Below are 21267 nucleotides of genomic sequence, written 5' to 3'. Positions count from 1 at the left end.
AGCTAAATTGACTCAACAAGATGGCCTTGAACCATGAGCCGCTCATTATGCAGGGCCCACACGAACCCTGCCACACCCCTCTCTGTGGGCAGGTAGCAAACCCCTCTCCCCCTTCATCTAAAACCCTCTCTCTTGGCAGGTCTCTTTCTAACACACACACCTGTCAGGGCAGCTACCCACCCTACCACTGTCCTCCCACACTTGTCTGGTGCAGGTGCCTAGGTTGCCTCCTGAGTCCTCCACTATGCTCCCCTACCTATAATGCTCCAAAAAGGTCCTCTCTTTGATGTAAGTGGGTGCAGCTTCCTGGAAAATAATACAGCTGCTTCTGCGTACACTAGATCTGAATTTGACCAGTGTTTTCATAATAGCAACACAAAACATCTTTATTGACATGCAGCAGCCATGCACTGCAACTAGCTGTAATACACGTGAGGGAAAGAAGCGCTTCTTAAGAGAAGGGCTGGCACCTCCTACCTTTTCAGCCAGGCTGCTGGAATGTTGTGGGCTGCATAAACAGTGAAGCTAAAGTGGGGATCTAGGTCAACATCTGCACATGAAGGGCTTCTAAGTATTTTTGCAGGCTGAAAATCTGTGTGAAAGCTGCTGCTGAAAACTTGGATGAGATGGGAGATGGCTGCAGACAGCTCTGTCACAGCATTCTCTATCAAGACTGAGGGGGGAAATAAAGGTTAGCAATAGGTCATTGATGAAGAAGCATATTTATCATAAGACATCAATTATGGCTTTGAAATTCCTTCTATTAAAATTTAATTAAAATGACATCTACCAAAGTGAAGCCAATTAGCCATCTGTGCTCCTGAAAGCCATCTTAGCACATTTTCTGGTATTCAACAGTCCTTTATTACAATATCTTCAAACTGAGACATTTACAAAGGAAGACTTTTTAAACCACTGTAAAGTCAGGGTGCTTCAGATACGTCATTTCAGTCTCTTAATTCCCACTCTGTGGGAATGTTTATCATGTTTTCTGCAGCTAAGCAACTATTTAGTTCAGGGGACCTGGCAACATAGTTAATAAGAGTTGAAAACTACTGCAAGTTAAATGTTAATACTATGTGATTTTGCAATGAGTATTGTGGGTCATGTACAGCAATTTATTAATCTATAATACACTTGTATTCAGACATTAAATAGATAATGGCTCCAATTCTCTATTGTTCTGCTTCTACGCCCACTGACTTTCAGCCACATTTGTATTCTCCATATTTCCTGGGGCAGCCTGAATCCCAGTGTAAGTTGGAGCCCCAACCAGGACTGGAATAGAGCTGGTGTGAAGGGCTTTATGTCAGTTTTCCTGGCGTTCCTGGTGTAGGAGGCATGTCATGAAGGAAGGGAGACAGCCAGAGTGCAATGTGCTGGGTATTCTTGGTTAATCTAGTACCAGAATGTTTTAAAATACTCAGGATTGCCCTTGCCTTTCCCCTCACAACCCTCCTTACTTCCCAAGGTATGCGGGTAACCAAGAACAACAGCTAGTCCACCTATCGCTATACTTGTCTCCAGGAGAGGCCAATAGTGGATGCTACAGAGGAAGACTCAAGCATCCATAATATATCTATTTGCTTAATACTGTAACACAGGGGAAATATCTGCTTGACCCAAGTTAATTTTCTTCCCTGAAGTGAGAGGATCAATATCCCTTCCAGTTTTATTATAGCTAAACCTTTCTGTAATTTTTCTATGATTTAAAAAATCTTAATAGGATAAACATGCCACATACTATAATTAATATTTGATTCTTTCCCTATCCCATAAGAGTTCAAAATCTGGAAAATTTTAGGTGAATTGTTACATTTCCCAAGCTCATTTCAGCTGCAGTAATTTATCTCTCTGACTATATTTTAAAAGCATGCCACTATGATCTTATCTTAGCATAACTGTGACCATTTGTTCATACAGGACCTGAAAATTACATAGATGGTGTCTCTAAAATAAATGTAGACTGTACATTATAATTCAAGTGGATATAAACTGGCCATCAGGAAGTTTAGACTTGAAATTAGATGAAGGTTTCTAACCATCAGAGGAGTGAAGTTCTGGAACAGCCTTCCAAGGGGAGTAGTGGGTGCAAAAGACATATCTGGCTTCAAGACTAAGCTTGATAAGTTTATGGAGGGGATGGTACAATGAGATTGATCTTTGACTATTAGCGGTAAATATGCCCAATGGCTTGTGATGGGATGTTAGATGGGGTGGGATCTGAGTTACTACAGAGAATTCTGTCCTGGGTGTCTGGCTGGTGAGTCTTGCTCACATGCTCAGGGTTTAGCTGATCACCATATTTGGGGTTGGGAAGGAATTTTCCTCCAGGGCAAATTGGCAGAGGCCCTGGGGTGTATTTGCCTTCCTCTACAGTGGGAGGCAGGGTCACTTGCTTGAAGATTCTCTGCACCCTAGAGTCTTTAAACCATGATCTGAGGACTTCAATGGCTCAGACACAGGTTTGATACTGTAGCCTGGTACTGCAGGAGGTCAGACTAGATGATCATAATGGTCCCTTCTGACCTTAAAATCTATGATTCTATGTAATTGTTGTATGAGAGTTGTAAAATGGATCGTGGAGCCCTGATATGAACAGCAAGTAAGAAAGATGCAATCAACTCTAAAATATCCATAAATATCATACAAAATATACTAAATTCTATAATTTACAGATGTGGAACCTCCAAAATTATTGCACCCCTCTTGTCTCAGACTACCCATAAATCAAAACAAGAGGATACAGTTTAACTGGACTATTTTTTTCACTATATTCTATTAATCTCAATGCTTGTCCAAACACAAGTGTGCACGGGTGAATGGGTTAGAGTATTTTCCCATCTATGGTCCTGATTCAACAAAGCACTTAAGTAGGTGTCTGATTTTAAGCAGCTGCTTAAGTCCCACTGAAGTTAATGAGCCAATGCTAAGCTGAACTGGGACCTATATATTTTCTAGATGTGGGAGGTGCCAACTTGTTTTGCCTTTCATTCCTGAAAATATGCCTCCAAATCATAGCTCCAGAAAAGAATGGCTACAACACTGTCTCTTACGGTTTGTGAATGCCTCTTTTGGATCTGAATAACAAGTAAATTTATAGTTTGATAGGCTAACAAAACTCTCTCTCTCAATCCTCTTCAATCTATTTTTGTTTATACTTCTCTCCTCTGCTTTTTTTTTTTTTGTCTGCTCTCCATTTTCCTATTCATTTTACTGTTCCTCTTCTCCATCTATCCTCCTTTTGTATTGCCTGCATCTTTTACTGGGTCCTTTTCCTATCCTCAAAGCCACTCGCATGTCTCTGTCACTCCTGAAAACAATTTTGTAATTTCCATACTACGCCTTTCATTGTGTTCTTCTGTGCTCCACAGAATTACATTCAACCACATCTACATGTCCTAGGAGTTCCAAAACAGATTTGATGAGAAAGGGGCATATTTAGAAATACAAAGAAGGTATACTATATGAATACTATATGAAGGAGATTGCTCTCTTGTGCCAAAAATAGTATACATAAATCCATCTGATCCAAAATGGATTTATTTGAGTGAGAGTTTGTGAATATACAGTCAACAGCTGTCTTGAGGCAATCATTTAGTGAAGTCAAGGGCTTTTCACTTGTCCAAAGTGGAATGTATGTACAGACAGTCCTTTCCTATCTGCAGGCAGTCCCACAGAGGTCAATGGCTGTAAGATAAAGCCGACAATAACTACAATTTGCAGGCTTTTCTCATCTCTTTGTAAAACATAACAAAACATAGCTCAGAAGCATTTTAAAATGCCAACTACAACCCTCAGTTTGTTGAAACATGCCCTTTGTTTCCAGTGTTTCTTACATAATCACAGGTTGAAAGCTGTAGGACAATGTTTCAGATTATATGTACAGAACAAGAGAATATGAGAATACATTAACCAAACCAGAATAGGAAAGCTTTTTTAAAATAAGAATCAGAAGAAACATGGATGAGCTTCCAGATAATGGAATTCTCCATTTATATTCTTAGGTATATTGTGGCTGTGGAAGGAATGACGATGGATCAAACTTATACTTCGGAGCTAAAATATGTCACATTGCTGGAACAATATATATATATACACTAGCCCTGCTATATCACCATGAAAACTTACTAGTACAAGCACAAAATGCATTCTTTCAATGATTGTGGTGATAAATGTGAAAAAAAATGATATTTTACATGACAGAAAAATTACCCACACCAAGCAAGCTGATGAATAGAACTTCAGAAGACTATTATAGACCAGATTATACTGTGCACTAACCTAATTTTGCAGGAGAGTAGATCTGATAAGTCCCTTTATAGATTAAACTGAATGCAGAGTGCTCCAAACAAATAAAAGAATGGGCTCTGATGCATCTTCTCCTGTGATTACTTAGTATCTTAGTACATTTTGAGGTAAAATGCAAGAATCTTCCTAGAGTAATATTCAGTCCAGCGTATAAATAAATGTATGTTCATTTTTAACTCCTGAAGTTAGCAGGTACACTTTTTTCTTGACATTAAAGCCCAGGGCTGCAACCAGAGAGAGCTGAGTGGGGTGCAAAGCTGCGGGAGTGGAAAAATGGGGTGGGAAAAAATGGTAGGGGGTGCAAATGTGCATGCTCCCCCCGGGAACTAAAATGGCTAATTACAGCACTGCCAAAGCCCACTGATCTCTACTACGAGACCTCAATTTAAAATCCCTTTGCAGCTTCTAAGACAGATACAGCTGTTTCTTTCCACTTTTCATTCATTAAGCAGGACCTCAATTAACAAAACTAGAGACACAAATATCTTGGCAGGTTGTAAGCGTCCATTACAGTGGCTGGGCAAAATCTTTGTTACGTAGTCAGCTGTTACATAGTGTACAGGGTACACCAAATCCTATTTGCTCATGAAGTCAAATACTCCAGTTTCTTTTTGTGATTCATGGATTTTAATGCCAGAAAAGACCATTACGCTCAGCTAGTTTTACTATGTGTATAACACAGGCTGTAAAATGTGACCCGGTAATTCCTGCATATTCATAACTTCTGTCTGGTCTAAAGCCGACATCCAAACTTGATTTAAAGACTTCAGGTGATGGTGGAAACCATTTCATCCCAAAGTAAATTGTTCAAATGGTTAATTACCCTCACTGTTAAAAATCTGCACCCAATTTCCAGTCTGAAATGATTTAGTTTAAGATCTCAGCCACTGTGATATGGACTTGCCCACTGGGAAATGGACTGAGACCATGCATGATGAAATTCAGCTTCTGCAATGTTCTCCACAAAACACATTTAATCCTTGCACATACTCTCTTTACAGAGAGAATTCCTCCTCCAGTAAGCAAAATTAAGTAAACAATTTAGTAACTGAAAGTGTTGATTTTTATACCTGCAGCATATACTTTCTAGACTTTGCAAAACAAAGAATAAAATAAGTTAGCATATATCAGATTGCTTTCTTTCTTCCTGCTCCAATATTATATTTTTATGTATTGTTTTAGTCTTAGGCCTTCTTTCAGGGTGAACATTTTGTTGTTGTTGTTGTTGTAGATTATGTCAGCTCAATACATGTTAAATATGCCCTCTGTACTCCTGTATACACATTCCCTTCAGTTACTACATAAATATTGTTTCAATGGCTGAATGGAATCTCAGACAAGAAAAACTTCATATTCTTGTGACACCTGACAGCTAATATGGAGAACACAGTATTAAAACTGCATCTACCTAGCTATTTTAAGAAAAAGAGCAAGCCCCTGAATACAATTCCTAAACCAAAGAACTTCATTAAGACACAATTAAAGTTGTAGTGCTACTTAGAACATGGAAGTGATCACAAAAGGTAGGAAATTAAAAGGGTCTGATACAGAAAACCCCTGAAAACTAAAAATATTCTGTTTACAAAAGGGAAAAAAAAATTCAGATAAAACTTTTTTTCTGCAAAATTTGCAGATTCAGTGACACTGAAAATGTTTTGAGTTAGTGTTGGTTTTACTAAATTGTTCATTTTGAAAAATTTTTTTAGAGAAAGTTGTACCATTTTGTTTCAACATTTTAAAAAAACAAGATGTGATTGTTTGGGTCAAAGTGACTTTGTTTAGAAATGTCCTTCAATTTAAAAATGCAACAATGTGAAAAAAGCTCAAAATCAAAACAAAATGTATTGTTTAATCCAAAATAATTTCTCAACTTTGTTTAACCAAGAAAAAAAATAGGCAAAAATTAGTATGGTAAAAAAAGGTTTTTCAGTTTTTCATTAAAAAACTGGAACATTTCCACAGAAAATTTGAATAAAGCAAATATTTTGTTTCTTTTAAAAATGTTTGTGGAAAATGCTTACAATTTTCTGATCAGTTCTAGAAATAATTGTCAAATTCCAAAAAGAATTTGTCAAAAACTTTATATCTTTAGCAGTACCATGAGAATGTAAGTAATTCTCAAGAAGTGAGTATATCTATTTTGCATTCCCTCCAGAAGATGACATCTCTAGCAGCACATAGGAAAGATACTGTCACTTGAACGACTCCGCTTTATGGTGCACCGGTAGTCTTCAGGAATGCCTCCGACAAAGTACTGACCAAACATTAAGGATGCTTATTCTGTCAGATGTGACCTCAGGTAGTAATTTCATTAGAAGGCTGCATACTCTAATACTGTACAAACGTTAATCCATTACAGCTTCACAGAAGACAAACAGGCTGAGTTTTGTATAAACTTGCTTCTGTTTGTCTGTCTATAACCTGGATCATAATAAACCCACAATGTCAAATATTTATTGACTTGAATAATCATATTCTCTATTTTATGGGAACGCGGTGTTGTGCAGACAGGTGAGAAGTCTAGAAATGACCATCTTTCCTCATCACAAGTTACAATTAATAACAGAAAAAAATTTAATAAAAATAGCTTAAAAAGACAATACAAACAGCATCACCAGGATTTAACCTGATTGAATACTAAGATGCCAACAAGTTCTGACAGGACCTCACTGCAATCAGTAAAGTGCAGTTCCTAAGGGTACATTGCAGAATGAATTCTGCAAAGCTTATGAAATTAAGGGTGTGCCCAGAACAAATACAAAAGCCTTCAACTGAAAAAGACTGACATTTTTCTGGCATAAATAAAAGGGTGTAGACCAGCAGATAGGTAAAAATCTGTTGGAGATCTATAATGCGCTTCAATACATCAAACAGATTTTCTTTGAGGAAACTGCTGATGTAGTAAAGCCCAAGCTTGCATATAGCCTTATACAGAGGAATGGCTTAAATTCTTTCCACAAGAGTGTTTTAAAGAGAGTGCGGAAGAAGATGCATAAGGTATATGAGGGACAGATGGTAATTAGCAACTATTAATTCATCTCATGTTTAGCAAATTGTTGCCATAACTAGAGCTGAACAAAGCTCATGAGATAAACAACTTCTTCTTCCAAGGGGGAGGACCATAGACCATAGGTGCCTCCTGCACGCTCACCTCTCCTCACCTCTCACTTGCATGCTCACCTCTCTCTGCTATGCACAAGGTCACTTTGCTCTTTCCTGCAGGTGAGAATGTAGGTGCTTTTTATACAATTGTGTTATTTAATTTATTTGTAATGAATTTGAAAAATGTGGGAATGATCAGCCTGCAGTCTAAAATCCAGAATACAGGTACAGTTGGTTAGCAGCTACAAGCTATCCTGGCATTGATCTGGTCACCATACCCCAGCCCTGACCAGAACCATCTCTAAAAACTTGTCTATACAGAAAACTTTTCCAGAATAGCTATTCCTGATTTATTCAGGAACAAGAGTGTCCATCCACAGTGTGTCTTATTTTGAATTATCTTAATCCATTTTGGAAGCAGATTGAGTTAATCTGAAATAAAATACACAGAGCTAATCTGGAATAGTCAATCTGCTTTAAATTCACAGTTTCTCTTATTCTGGAACAACTTTCATGTATAGACAAACCCTAAACATGAAGGGCTTTTACATTCTTTGCATCCATTCAGTTCTCAGAAACTCAGATCATACCGCAACTAAGAGTGATTGATACTTTTTATTTGGCGCAACATGGACATGAGTCTGAGCAAATAAACTGAGACCATTTAATTAATTCACATAAGATATCAAACACCAACCAGGCAGTAACAATTTTCAGTCACTATTAGTCTGGTCTGATTTGAACTAGGGGCACTAAAGATGGATGGTTGTTTGCCCCCATTACCATGTTACTAAATCCCTTAAATTATATCACTAGTATAACAGCACAGAGTTTATAAAGAGGAACAGAAATGTTAGAGACAAACCTAAATTGGCAGCTTCACCGTGGTGCTTTATTTCTTTTTTCCAGCAGTAGAAGGGAGATTAAGGACAACCTCTAAAAGGGGCTCAATCCACTTTGCCTTTTAAAATGTCCACTATAACTGACTATATTTTCTAATCTGAGATGATAAAAAAAAAAGACTTATCTCTAAGATGAATTGGAGACTAAATAGTGATCTATATAGACTTTGAAACACTTGCATTTGCTTTACTTACAGGAAATGGTTTATGCTATAAATTAATAAATTCTTTAACGTTAATTCAAATTGAAGAATGTGCATTTTGCTAATTGTTTATTGTTTGCATTAATGTCTAAAAGAAACATCTTTACCTCTGACTGGAGTTTCTACGTTTTGAAGTGAATTCTAAAAAGACAAGAAAAAATCATGAGTATTTATAATGCAGAAAAGACTGAACACCAGCTTTTATTGCTGTGAGAGATGGTATTGGTCAGGCACAGAGATTTCCTATGGGAACTGCATGGCGGTAAGCTGGTGCTGGGGCAAAAGGGAGAAACATAGATCATGAGAGGAACTTACTGGATTTTCACTCAGGAGATCAGGGTTTGGTTCCTATTCGTACCACAAGCTTCCTGTATGATCTTAGGCAAGTCACACCGGGTACATCTACACACTACACAGCCCACAGCAGTGAGTCTCAGAGCCTGGGGAGGCAGACTCGGCCTTGTGGGGCTTGCACAACAATAGCCTAAAAGTTAGGCTCCCAATTCCTAGCTAGAGAGCTAAATTGGAAGCTTGATTTTCTACAAGTGATGAGCAGGCAACATCTCCCACTTCCTTCACTGGGAGCTGCCTGGTGCTCAGAACCTCTGAAAGATCAGACCAATTATTTATGTGCATAAATAATTAATAGATGATTCGTTAAAATTTAATTTTAACCAGCTGCGCCACCAAGTCTTCACTTGCAATAAGCACCATTCATAAGTTAATATTTACCAAGATGCTATAAATGCATTGCTGAAGTATAAAGCTGAAACATAGACAATGACCATGTAAAGTGCATACTGCAATATGGCGTTGGTTTGTTTCTTAACAGCACCCTGTTGGAACCCTCGCCCCTGAAGAGTCAATTATTCTCTTATACTCATTAATCCCTTTGCTGTTGATCAGGGAGACCACACTTTATTGGCCTCTGTATTCAGCAGGATCCTCTTAAATGCTCTAATTCGTTTACAAGCAGTACTAGTACCCAGCTAGTTAGGCAGCACTCAGCGGGTTAATATGCATGGAAGCCCAATGCTTACTTGAGGGAAGAAACAGTGTACTGGTTTGAGATGTTTTCTCACAATCTTTACGCAGTGAAACAAATGGGAACAGAGACCTTTGTTTTATTCTCTTGCATTTTGTAAAGTAAATAATCTTTTTGGAACAGCTCTGATAATTTCAACATACTGTAGCTCATTTAATATATAATGGATTAGTGCCTGTTCTGGCAGGATTTGGTCTCCTGAGACTTTTTGTGAATCACAGTAAAAAAGACTGTGAGAGAGGGATGAACAACATTAATTGTACAACAGGCCCAGAATTTTCCTTGAATAGATTTTAAAAATTCCCAGGCTGTCCAGAGGATGTCTGGAAGACTGGATGAATTTTTTAGAGAAAGACACTGCCAATTCATGCAGAAACTATCACTGATGCCAGCTTCTTTCATAATCTCCCAACCACAGGACAGGAGCTTTCATGGCAATGAGGGTGATTTAAATAAAGACACAGAATTGGAAGAAATGTAGGCACTATTATATATAAATGTTGATGGAATAGATAGAAGCACGGAAAGATACGCAAAAATACATTACCATATGTAATTTGCCTTGGAAGGAGCAGGAAGCAGTTTCCCTGAGGGGTAGCGTGTGCAGGCAACCCGCCAATTGGATGGGTAAAAAGTATTCCAGACAAAACCACAATATACAGTACTCTAAAAATCAGGAAACTATGTGAGAAAGGAAATAGAATTGTTCTTCTGGCATCTCTCTATTTCCTGATGTATAATCCTGCAGCACAAGGAATGCAGCAAGCAGATATGCAAATTTCATTTGTGTAATGGCACCAAAATTGGAAAAAAAATTGGATCCTTGAACCAGCTATGTACCCTGATTTCAGGCTTTCAGTAGACAGGGACTTATACCCATGGAACCCCACAGCACTACTTTGGCTGCTATGTTGATGGGTACTACAGAAACACCTAAACCAGACATATTAGATAGGTAAGTGGTCCATAGATCCCTAAGAATCAAGTGAAAAAAAATGCGTCATCAGTAGCCAAAAAACACTGCACCGTATTTTTATGGGGCCAACACTCCTATTCATGACTTCAATGTGAGTTTTGCTTGAATAAGGACTAGAGGAGTTGGCCCATCATCAAATATCAAACTGCTGACTACTGATTCAGGCTTCATATCTAAATATAGGAGATAGATATGATGAGCTAAGTTATACCTCCTGAAGATCTGGCTCATCATTTATCCATACCTGCACATATATACATATTATACATATATAAATATAGATATATGAAACTATACTAGAAAATTGAGTTGAACTTGAGTTGCTTACGTGCAGCAAAATATTTGTCTGCTTGTATTACATTTATAATTCAGCTGCCTCTGGATGAGATGCAGCTCTTTTTGAAGCAAACCTGAACTTTTCAGGGGCTGCCCAAGTCTAATCAACTGTCCTAGCACTTGTTTCTGAAAAGAGTAGGAAACAAGATGCAGCAGAGGCATTTGCTGGCACGGGAACCATTTGGTAGCTGAATTCAGCTGTTTTTTGAAGTCAGTTGTTAATCAGCTCTGTCTCACGAAGGAGGGGCAGAGGGTGTCACTCAAGGTCATGGACAGCCTTGAAGGGAAAGTGAGCTAGGTCAGCTAACCAAGCCTGAAGGAAATGTTGATAGAAGAGAAATCTCATCAAACTTCTTTGTAAGGTTTGCATCAATCTAGATGTTCTATTCAGGGCTGGGGAGAAAGTATTTTATCAGAAAAGAATCCACAATACTTTCTTTTTAATGTTCAGACTAGGCCACCACCATCACCATTTATTACTTGCTTTACAGTGGCACCCAGAGATCCTAGCTGAGACCAGGTTTCCATTGTGATAGGTGCTTTGCATTCAAATAATAAGAGGCAGCTCTTGCCCTGAAGAGCTCACAATTTAACTAGACAGGACAGAAAAAGTATTATTATTACTCTGCCTATCTTCAGTATAGGAAACTTGGGCACAGAGAGATTGTGTTACGTGGTTAACATTACAGAGGACCTCTCTGGCAGAGCAGTGAATTGAGCCAGTGCTGGGAGTACAAGAGAAACCCACCACAGGAAGACGTGAATGAGAGTTCTCGCTACAGAACAGATCAGTTTATGATTTGGGTTATCTCACCTAAGTGCTGAATTGCTAACCAATCCAGTTTACAGTTTTACAGGACCTGGAACACTGACTCTGAAGAAAAGCAGAGCCCAAGCTTTCTCGATGGATTTTATTCACTAATAGAAACTTAAGACTCATGTAAGAAGATCTGCAATCATAGCTCTTCCCCTACACACACACTCCCCAGTTCACTGCTGCATTTAGGATCCTGTTTTCTGATTAGAGGTGTCCAAGGCAGGCCATGATTTGAATATTTCTATCTCTGATTTCAAATGGAATGTCTGAAAACTGATTCTGACAAGTTAGGCAAGCCTGACCCAAACTGGATGTAGGTTGCTTCAGAGGATTTGTGTTCAAGAGTGCTGATGAAATAAAGGGAAAGTGGCTTTCAGAACTAGAATCTCCCTTCGCCTGGGGGTTGGGGGGCAGATCCATTTCCCAATGCAGTACTAATTTGAAAGAATCAATCTCAGCCTTCTTCCTTTTTATATTTTTAGTTCATTTCTAAAGGAGCATTTATCCCACCTTTAGCCTTTTCCCCATCCCAAAGAACTGGGTTCTTCAGCCATCTGTTTATTAAGAGCATGGCACTGAAGAAAATATTCTGTTCATATGGAAGATTTTTAATTCTTCCCCAGAAATGGTAGATGGATTCTACAAATGAAAGTCAATAAGCCTGGTCATAAACTGATGTAGTTTCTTTTATTTATTTCTCTACTGCATTTGTCACCTGAAGTAGCAGAAGAATATTCTTGTGAATATTTGTACTTAAATTAACACCACATCAGAGGATGTATGGTATTTTGATTAAATTGCTGCCATGTAGAGCTTCCAAACACTTATCAATGAAGCACCACACATATTCGGAGTGCTATATAAACTAGACTTGACTTAACAACAAACAATGAACTAGAAGGAATGCTAGGGAAGAAATTAAAGGAAACCAGTTGGTCTGATTTACTGTGAGAAAATTGAGCTACTCTTATGGCATAGTCTAGGAGGACTGAAGATAGGGCTAGGAAATAAGATTTTCTGAGTTCAAATTCCAGTTCTTCTACTAACTATGTACCCTTTGGCAAGTCCATTTCACCTCTCAGCCTCAGGTTTACTCAGATAAAAATACTTTGAGAGAATGATGATTTTATTGGGGTTTGAAAGTGTGAAGAACACAGGTTTAAATGACTGACTTAAGAAGATTGTTCTTACATACATCACAAGATTTATGGGCTAAAACTTTGTTCTGATATTTGATTATTTAACTAAGTGTACTGTGCAGGAGATAAAATGATAGATTGTGGATGAATCTAAGATCTGGGCAAACCAACAAGAATGGGTCCAATCTTGCAGTCCCTTCCACATGAAAACTCAAGTCAATAAGTTAGGACAGCAGGATACAGACCACTTATGAGAAAACAGGAAAACTCAAACTTCTTAAAACACTGAAGTAAAAATTTCATTAATGTGAGAAAGCATCAGCATGACCGGGGCGGCTCCAGGCACCAGAATGCCAAGCGCGTGCCTGGGGCGGCAAACCACGGGGGGCTCTCTGCTGGTCACCGCAAGGGCGGCAGGCAGGTTGGCCTTCAGTGGCATGCCTGCAGAGGGTCCGCTGGTCCTGCGGTTTTGGCAGACCTCCTGCAGGCGAGCCACTGAATCCGCGGGACCGGGGACCTCCTGCAGGCAAGCTGCCGAAGACAGCCTCCTGCCGTGCTTGGGGCAGCAAAATATCTAGAGCCGCCCCTGAGCATGATTAACCCACAGTGATTAATGGCCTGATTTTCAGTAGTGCAGAGTACCTGCATTCCCCAGATGCTGACTTAAAATGGAGCTTTGAGTGCTCAGAACCTCCGCTAACTGAATCCTACATGACTTGCCCAAGGTCACACAAGTCATCTATGGCAGAGCTGGGAACATAATCCATCTCTGCTATGTCCAAGTTCAGTACCTTACCCAAAAGACCAACCTTTTATTGCTTTCTAGTCATACGTTTAATTGCTCACAACCTTTTCTCTTTTTAAGTTGCCTCTTCCTAATATTCATCTCTGAGAAAATAAGTAGCAAGGCCCTTCATTATGATCAATGAAGAAATGAATGATACCTACTTAAAGTTATGGTGTCCAAGAGGGAACAGGACATCAGCACTTCAGGCCAACCTTGTAAATGTTTCAGTGCATTCTTTACCTGTGTTTTTCCCAGTGGCACTGAACGGAGTTTCTTGACTGCATCAGTAATAGCCCTGGTTTCCACAGAACAGAGAACGCTGCAGATTGCTTTAGCTTCTTCAATCACTTTATCCACTTTATGCTGTTGACAGCAAGGAGAAAAAACCCATTTAATAGAAATACCTCACAAAAAACTCATCACTAAGTTAAACTGAAGTCCGTGGGTGCATCCAAAAATAAGTCTGGCACAAAAGACATGACATACTACATAAATCCAGGAACTTTGCAGACCACTGAGGAGTAGCAAAGTCTTCAAGACAGCAGGCATGAAACTCTATATGCCTTACATGATTCTTATAGAGCAGGTGAAACTTTCCTAATGAAATCTTTAACAAGCTAGGTATCATCTGCTTCACTGTTTGATTACATACCTGAAAGAGTTGGGCCAGTTTCACCAAAGGTTTTGTGGAGGTCTAAGAAGCTTTTGGCATATCTAAGCTAAGCTTCTTTGACTAATTCCTTGTTTTGATTGAAAACTGTGACCAACTTAGTCTCTAAGAGAGATTTTAAGGCAAAACGTGGATTAGCTGGATTTCATAAAAAAACCAAACACAAATTCTGAACAAACAAGTTCTGTGGGACCATGAACCAGATAACTTGGAAACTTCAACTGGATGACTTAGAAATTTCAAAAGTTTTTCAGGAACCCTCAGAGTTATCGCCACTTTTTATCTCCTACTCATATCAATGAGCCATTCTGCAGGGCCATATTTCTCCTTCCTAGAAGTATGACTCCTTAGAGTAATTATCTCTGACACATGGATAGGAAATTGAGTATTTTGCAACCTGTTTTTCTGCAAAAAAATTATATTTCCAATCTATTAAATATTCATGAAGATAAAGTCCAGACTTTTAAAATATAGTATTTTACATACCCATTGGCCAAATTACACTATCTTTTACACAAACTGAGTTGTTCCAGATATGATGTGTATTTAAGAATTTCTGACCCAAAAGAATATATCATCCTTAAATGGGTATCTGTTATGGAAGCTCCTTATGCATGAAATGTCACCCGATAGAACTCATGGCAGAGATTAGAGAGATTAGAGATGCTGCTGGAGATAATGATGGAATTCAGTTGGGAATTTGAAGGCATAATGCAGGACAGGAGAGGAGAGGTGGTACAGACAACTCAAGATTTGCAGACACCTTCCAAACAAAAGTTTCTGGAGGATGGACTGCAAGAAGAGCAGAGTGATCCATGGAAGAATGTGACCATGAGGACAAGGTAGAGACTCAGCTAGTGGTGATGAAATTGAGTTGAGTAACAGGTTTGCTGCACTAGGGAATGAGGAGGAAACAGGTAGAAGATACAGTGACAAGGAAGAAAAGAAGAGAAGCCAGTCCCTACAGAAGAGAGGTAGGGATGACAGAGAAAACCAGAAACTGGAGTTTAAGGAAAAGTGAGGATGATGTATAGGGGAATGCCACACAGAACACAAGTCAGATTCATTCCAACATCAGGATGAGACAGGTCTATGTGTTTAGGGACTCCATACTCAGAAGAATCAACAGGTCTCTCATCAGACCAGATCCAGATCCAGGGGAAAGTATGCTGTCTGCCAGGAGCAAGGATACAAGGTGTGGACGTGAAGCTGATGAGGATCCTAATGGAAGCATGGATAAGTCCACTGATTGTGCTGCATGTTGGGATGAATGATATTGATAGATTTCCCCTAAAATGACTTAAGGATGAGTAGGCTTGGCCGGGTAAGCTGCTTAAAGAAGAAGAAACTCAGATGATTTTCAGCTGAATTCTTCTGGTCCCTAGAGAAGGAGGGTGAAGGCATGACAAGATAATGATAATCAACAAATGCCTCAAGGATTGGTTCTATGAAGAAAGTTTTGGGATGACTAATCATTGGGAGATATTAACAGAAAGAAGAGACTCTTCTCAACTGATGGACTCCACTTCAGTATTAAACTTTTGGGACCATGTCTGGCATGATTGATAAGAAGGGCTTTTAACTAGGAGATGAGAGGAGAAGGTCGGGAGAGACTCATAAAATCTCCACGACTGGGTTTCAATACATGGGAGAAGGAAAATCAGCTAAATGAAGATATAATAAAGGACAGTGAAACATCACAAAGTAAGAGTATTGACAGCACAGAGAAAAAAATTACAAATACTTAGTGGAGTGGCAGACAAGTAGTTGTTACAGTTAATGAAAGGATATCTAATCCAGATAGAAAACTGGGTGAGATCCTAGATAAACAATGGAAGTATTTGTACACTAATGTGAGGAGTGTAAATTAAGTGGAGGAACTGGAACTACTGGGGCAGGGTCTTTCCCACATGCTCAGGGTCTAACTGATCACCATACTTGGAGTTGGGAAGGAATTTTCCCCTGGGTCAGATAGGCAGAGACCCTGGGGATTGTTCACCTTCCTCTGCAGCATGGGGCACAGGTCACTTGCAGGTTTAAAATAGTGTAAATGGTGAATTCTCTGTAACTTGAAGTCTTTAAATCATGATTTGAGGACTTTAGAAAATCAGCTAGAGATTAGGGGTCTATTACAGGAGTGGGTGGGTAAGGTTCTGTGATTTGCAAGTGCAGGAGGTCAGACTAGATGATGATGATGGTCCCTTCTGACCTTAAAGTCTATGAGGGCAAATCAGGTATTACAGGGATTACAGACACCTGGTGAAAGGCACTCATAACTGGAATACAGGTACTGAAAGGTATGTGCTGCTTAGGACCAATAGGAATAAAGGTAAAGTTGATAAGATAGTGTTGTACATCAGTGAAAATCTGTTTGGGTCAAAATCACTTTAGATAATAATTGTAAAAGAGATTGACTCAGGATAATGCTACGGGGTTGCTATAGACCCCTAAGGTCACACTCATATGGACAGAGATCTCTTCAAATATTATTAGAAAGATCAGTACTATTGGAAATTGTGTCATAATGGGAGACTAACATATTGCACATAGATTGAAGAATAAATGCTACTAATTATGGCAGGTCCCATTTATTCCTGGAAGTGATAGATGTCAATTTCCTTCAAACTGTCACTGAATGAACAAGAAATGATGTAATTTATTTCAGACTTGGTTTTGGTAAGTAGTGAAGACATCATAGAAGGTCATAGGAAATAATCTTGGATCAAGTAATGATGAGTTGATTCACTTTAAATGAAATGGAAGGATGATCAAAACCAGGTCATCAACTATGATTTTTTACTTCAAAGGGGCAGACTTTGGGAATTGAAAGGAATTAGTTGAAGTCAACTGCACTAAAGAGCTCAGGAACTTCAATGTGGAGGAGTCTTGACTTTCTTCAAATCAAGAGTGCAAAAGCTATCTGAAATTTGCCTCACAAGCAAGGGGGAAAAAACTTGTAGGGAAAAGCTCCATACACAGATAGACGAATAACCTCCACAGAAAGGTTATTAGGAGTAAGCAGAGAGCCTAGAGGGAATGGAAAAGCGGGCTAATCAGCAAAGAAAACTACATTGTGGTGATTAGAAAAATGTAGGAATAAAATGAGAACTGCAAAAAGTCAAGATGAAATAAATCTTGCCAAGGAAATTAAAATAAGTAATAAGAGGTTTATTAGTTTAATAAATAGAGAAAAAATAAGGAAGGATGAGGTTGGACCGCTATGCAGTGTGGATGGGAAGAAGATTAAAGATAATCCAGGTATGGCACAAAAACTAAATAAATAAGTTGCCTCCGTTTTCATTAAGGATAATAATATAGAACATGTGCAGGAAGGCAATACGGCTCATGGGAATGAGTGTCTAGAAATAAAACTTATTTCATCTGAGGTGAAATAAAAATGTAAGAGTTTAATAAACTCAAATCAGGATGAAGGGATAATTTACATCCCAGAATACTGAAAAAATGAACACATGAAATTGCTGGTCTGGTAATAAGGATTTTTAATATGGCTGTATATTCAGATGTATTAATATCATATGACTGGAGAATAGCTAATGTTGAACCTATACTTAAGAAAGGGAAAAAGTGATTTGGGCAATTAAAAACTTGTTAGTCTAAACAGCAGTCATATGCAAGGCTTTAGAACAAATTATGAAGGAAATAATAATTAAATTAATGGAAACATAATGCAATGAGGGTTTACCAAAGTTAAAAGGTGAGTTTGGCACAATCTCTTTGAGAAGACAGCTGTTTTTTTTAAAGATAATGGAAATGTAGTTGGTCTAATATCCTTGGACTTCATTAAACAATTGACAGCACTGCATGGGAAATTATTAGTTAAATTTGAGCAGATGGGGCCAAATACTACAAAAGTAAAGTGGGAAAAGAACTGGCTAAAGGGGAGAAGGCAGCGGGTTGTGCGGAAAGATGAATTATCAGACTGGAGGGAACCTACTACTGGAGTTCCTCAAGGATTGGTTTTGGGACCAGTATTATTCAATTTTTTATTAATGATCTTGCACAGAAACTAGGAGAGCACAATTAAAATTTGCTGATGATACAAAGTTGGTAGGCATTGTCAATACAGAGGAAGATCAGATTATTTTGCAGGAACATCTGGATAATGTTGAAGACAGGAGTGACAGAAATGGGATGAGATTCAATAGTATAAAGTGCAAAGTCATACATTTATGGTCTAATAATAGGAATTTCTTCTACAAGCTGTGGGCTGGAAATGACAGAGGAGAGAGACCAGGGAGTGTGGGTTGATCACAGGATTACTATGAACCACCTATGTGATGAGGCTGTGAAAAAGACAAAAGGTGATCCTAGGAAGAGCCAGGCAAGTCATTTCCAGGAGAGAGAGAGAAAAATATTAATGCCATTTTACAAGGTGTTAGTAAGACCTCATTTCAAGTACTGTGTGCAAGTCTGGTCACTCATGTTCAAGAAAGATACTTTAAACTGGAACAGGTGCAGCGAAGAGGTATTAGGATGATCCAAGGAATAGAGGAATTAGTTTAACAGAAGATTGGAGGAGCTTGACTGGTTTACTGTTGCAAAAAGAAGACAGGGGCAATACAGCTGCTCTATACAAATACATCTGGGGTAAATACCAAGGATGGCGAAGAGGCAATGATGGCACAAGAAAAAAATGGATATAAACAGGCCATGAACAAATTCTGGCTGAAAATTCAAAGAATGTTTCTAACCATCAGAGGGGTGAGAGTCAGGAACAGCCTCCAAGTAGGAGGTGGGAGGGCAAAACAACTTGAGGAGAGAGCTGGACAAATTTATGAACGCAGGGCCGGTGCAAGGATATTTTGCACCCTAGGCAAAAACTTCCACCTTGCGCCCCGGAGCATCGCTTATTATAAACTTTCAAAAATGAATACTGCGTAATGTGGCATTGTTCATTAGCATTAATACACATTTGGCTTGAAAATTTATTAATTTCACTATTTAGACTACATATTTAATGAAAATAAATGAATAACCTGACAGGAGGTGGGGCTGGCTGGCTTCGGGCACAGGGGTGTAGCACGGGTTGGCTGAAGACAGGTGGGTGTGGGGCTGGCTGGCTTTGGGCAGGGCAGGGGATGCAGAGCTGGTTGGAGATTGCGTGCGGGGTTGGCTGGAGACAGGGGAGTGCGGGGCTGGCTGGCTTCAGGCAGAGGGGTGCAGCAGGGGTTCGCTGGAGACAGGGGGTGTGGGGCTAGCTGGCTGCAGGCAGAGCAGGGGCTGCAGTAGGGGCTGGAGATGGGCTGGCTGCAGGCAGGGCAGGGGATGCAGCAGGGGCTGGCTGCGGGCAAGGGGTGTGGGGCTGGATGGAGGCAGGGTAGGGGGCGCAGCAGGGACTGGAGGTGGGCTGGCTGCAGGCAGGGCCGGGGCTGGCTGAAGGTAGGGCAGGGGCTGCGGAGGGGCTGGCTGGAGGCAGGGCATGGGGGTGCGGCAGGGGCTGCTGCAGGGGCTGACTGTGAGCAGGGTGACAGGTACCAGGGCTGTCCCTAGATATTCTGGGGCCCTATGCAGCTCCCCCGTGGGGGGGGGTGCCCCAGGCTTCCATGGGGGGGGCAGGCCTCCTGGGAGGCCAAGCTGGCTTGCGGGGCAGTGGGAAACTACCTCCCAGCACTCACCAGCGGCGCAGCTGAGGCTGTCTCTGCACTTCCCCTCGGCGATGAGTGCAGGCTCTGCCCCGCTGCAGAGCTCAGGGCAGTGGGGGCACGGCAGGGCTGAGCAGGGGCGGGGGCCCTGGGGCAGAGCAGGAGCAGTAGGGAGCAGCGCGGCGCCTCTGGTGGCCGGAGGAGGAATGACATCACTTCCCAGCCGGCCGGAGCTGATCACATAGCGCCCCCTCGCACAGCAGCGGGAAGAGGGTTACACATTTAGCCGGCACCGGGTGAGCATCCCAGACATTTTGGGTACTGCTTTTTGGCACCCTCAAATCTTGGTGCCCTACATGGCTCCTAGTTTGCCTAGTGGTTGCACTGGCCCTGTATGAACGTGATTGTATGATGGGGTTGCTTGTAATGGAGAGGCACAGGGCTCAGTAGCAGACATGGGGCTCACTTCTAGTTAACATGTTTTGTTCCTAAAAGCTCATCGTTCAGGGTTTCAGCCATCCCCCTGCAGGGTCAGGAAGGCATTTCCCCTCCCTCAGTGTAGTCTCATTTTTTTATTTTATGTCCTTCCTCTGAAGCATCAAGGATGGCCATGGCTGGAGATGGGGCACTGGAAGGGGGGGCAGGGCACTGGGGTTGGGTGCCATCAGTCTCTCTCTCAGAAGCTTGATTGCCTAGTTCTTGCCTACATGCTGTAGATCTAACTCATCACCATACATGGGGTTGGGAAGGAATTTTCCGCCAGATCAGATAGGCAGTGACCTTACATATTTATTTTGCCTTTCTCTGCAGTTTGCAGTGCGGGTCATTTGCCAAGATTACCTGGGTATATTTCAGGCAGTCATTTCCTTGCCATTGCAGGGGCTTCAGGAACTGGTGCTCCTTCCTACTCTGTCTGTGGCACACAACAATCTAGTCTCCTGTGGGCTGTAATATAGTGGTCTAATATTGGTTGCTGGCTTCAGTGCGCGGGTGCTGAGTGGTGTTGGTGGCCTGTGATATTCAAGCAGTCAGTCTAGATGATCTGGTCATCCCTTCTGGCCTTAAGCTCTATGACTCCAGGAATCTAAAAGGGGATCTCCGTAAATACTACATACTTTATATTGGGGAGAATACTTAAAATAATTTCCATGGATTCCTTGTCTATTTGTACTATTTGACTGCCTTAAAGACTGAAATACATTCCCTGAGCAAGCAAAAACTCTCCTTCTAAAATATTCTCTATGTCTCTGTACTGATAACATTCCTTTCAGTGAGCTACAGTGTGTTAATGTGCTGATAAAGTTATTTTTGTAACTCATCCATTTTTATGGCCGAAAGAGAAAAACTGCTCCTAAGATGAACTTTTTTATTTCTAA

The 21267-nt window shown here is 40.3% G+C and overlaps 1 protein-coding gene across 4 annotated transcripts in view; it reads right to left on the bottom strand.

Annotated features, from left to right (window-relative positions):
• PIK3C2G (phosphatidylinositol-4-phosphate 3-kinase catalytic subunit type 2 gamma) overlaps positions 1-21267 on the bottom strand; it is a 307432-nt gene that overhangs the window by 242044 nt on the left and 44121 nt on the right. For all 4 annotated transcript variants that reach the window (XR_007776329.1, XM_050967900.1, XM_050967911.1 and 1 more), the window contains exons 8-10: positions 13859-13981; positions 8626-8659; positions 478-673 (exon numbers count right to left, since the gene is read on the bottom strand). Coding sequence is in view for 3 of the 4 variants with exons in the window: in XM_050967900.1 (XP_050823857.1) it covers positions 478-673; positions 8626-8659; positions 13859-13981 (353 nt within the window). In the remaining variant the exon portion in view is untranslated. The remainder of the gene's footprint in view (positions 1-477; positions 674-8625; positions 8660-13858; positions 13982-21267) is intronic.

This window comes from Gopherus flavomarginatus, chromosome 1 (genome assembly GCF_025201925.1).
Source record: "Gopherus flavomarginatus isolate rGopFla2 chromosome 1, rGopFla2.mat.asm, whole genome shotgun sequence".
Classification (NCBI taxonomy): domain Eukaryota; kingdom Metazoa; phylum Chordata; order Testudines; family Testudinidae; genus Gopherus; species Gopherus flavomarginatus.
Note: the sequence above shows the minus strand (reverse complement) of the source record. Positions and strands in the feature narration are given on the sequence as shown.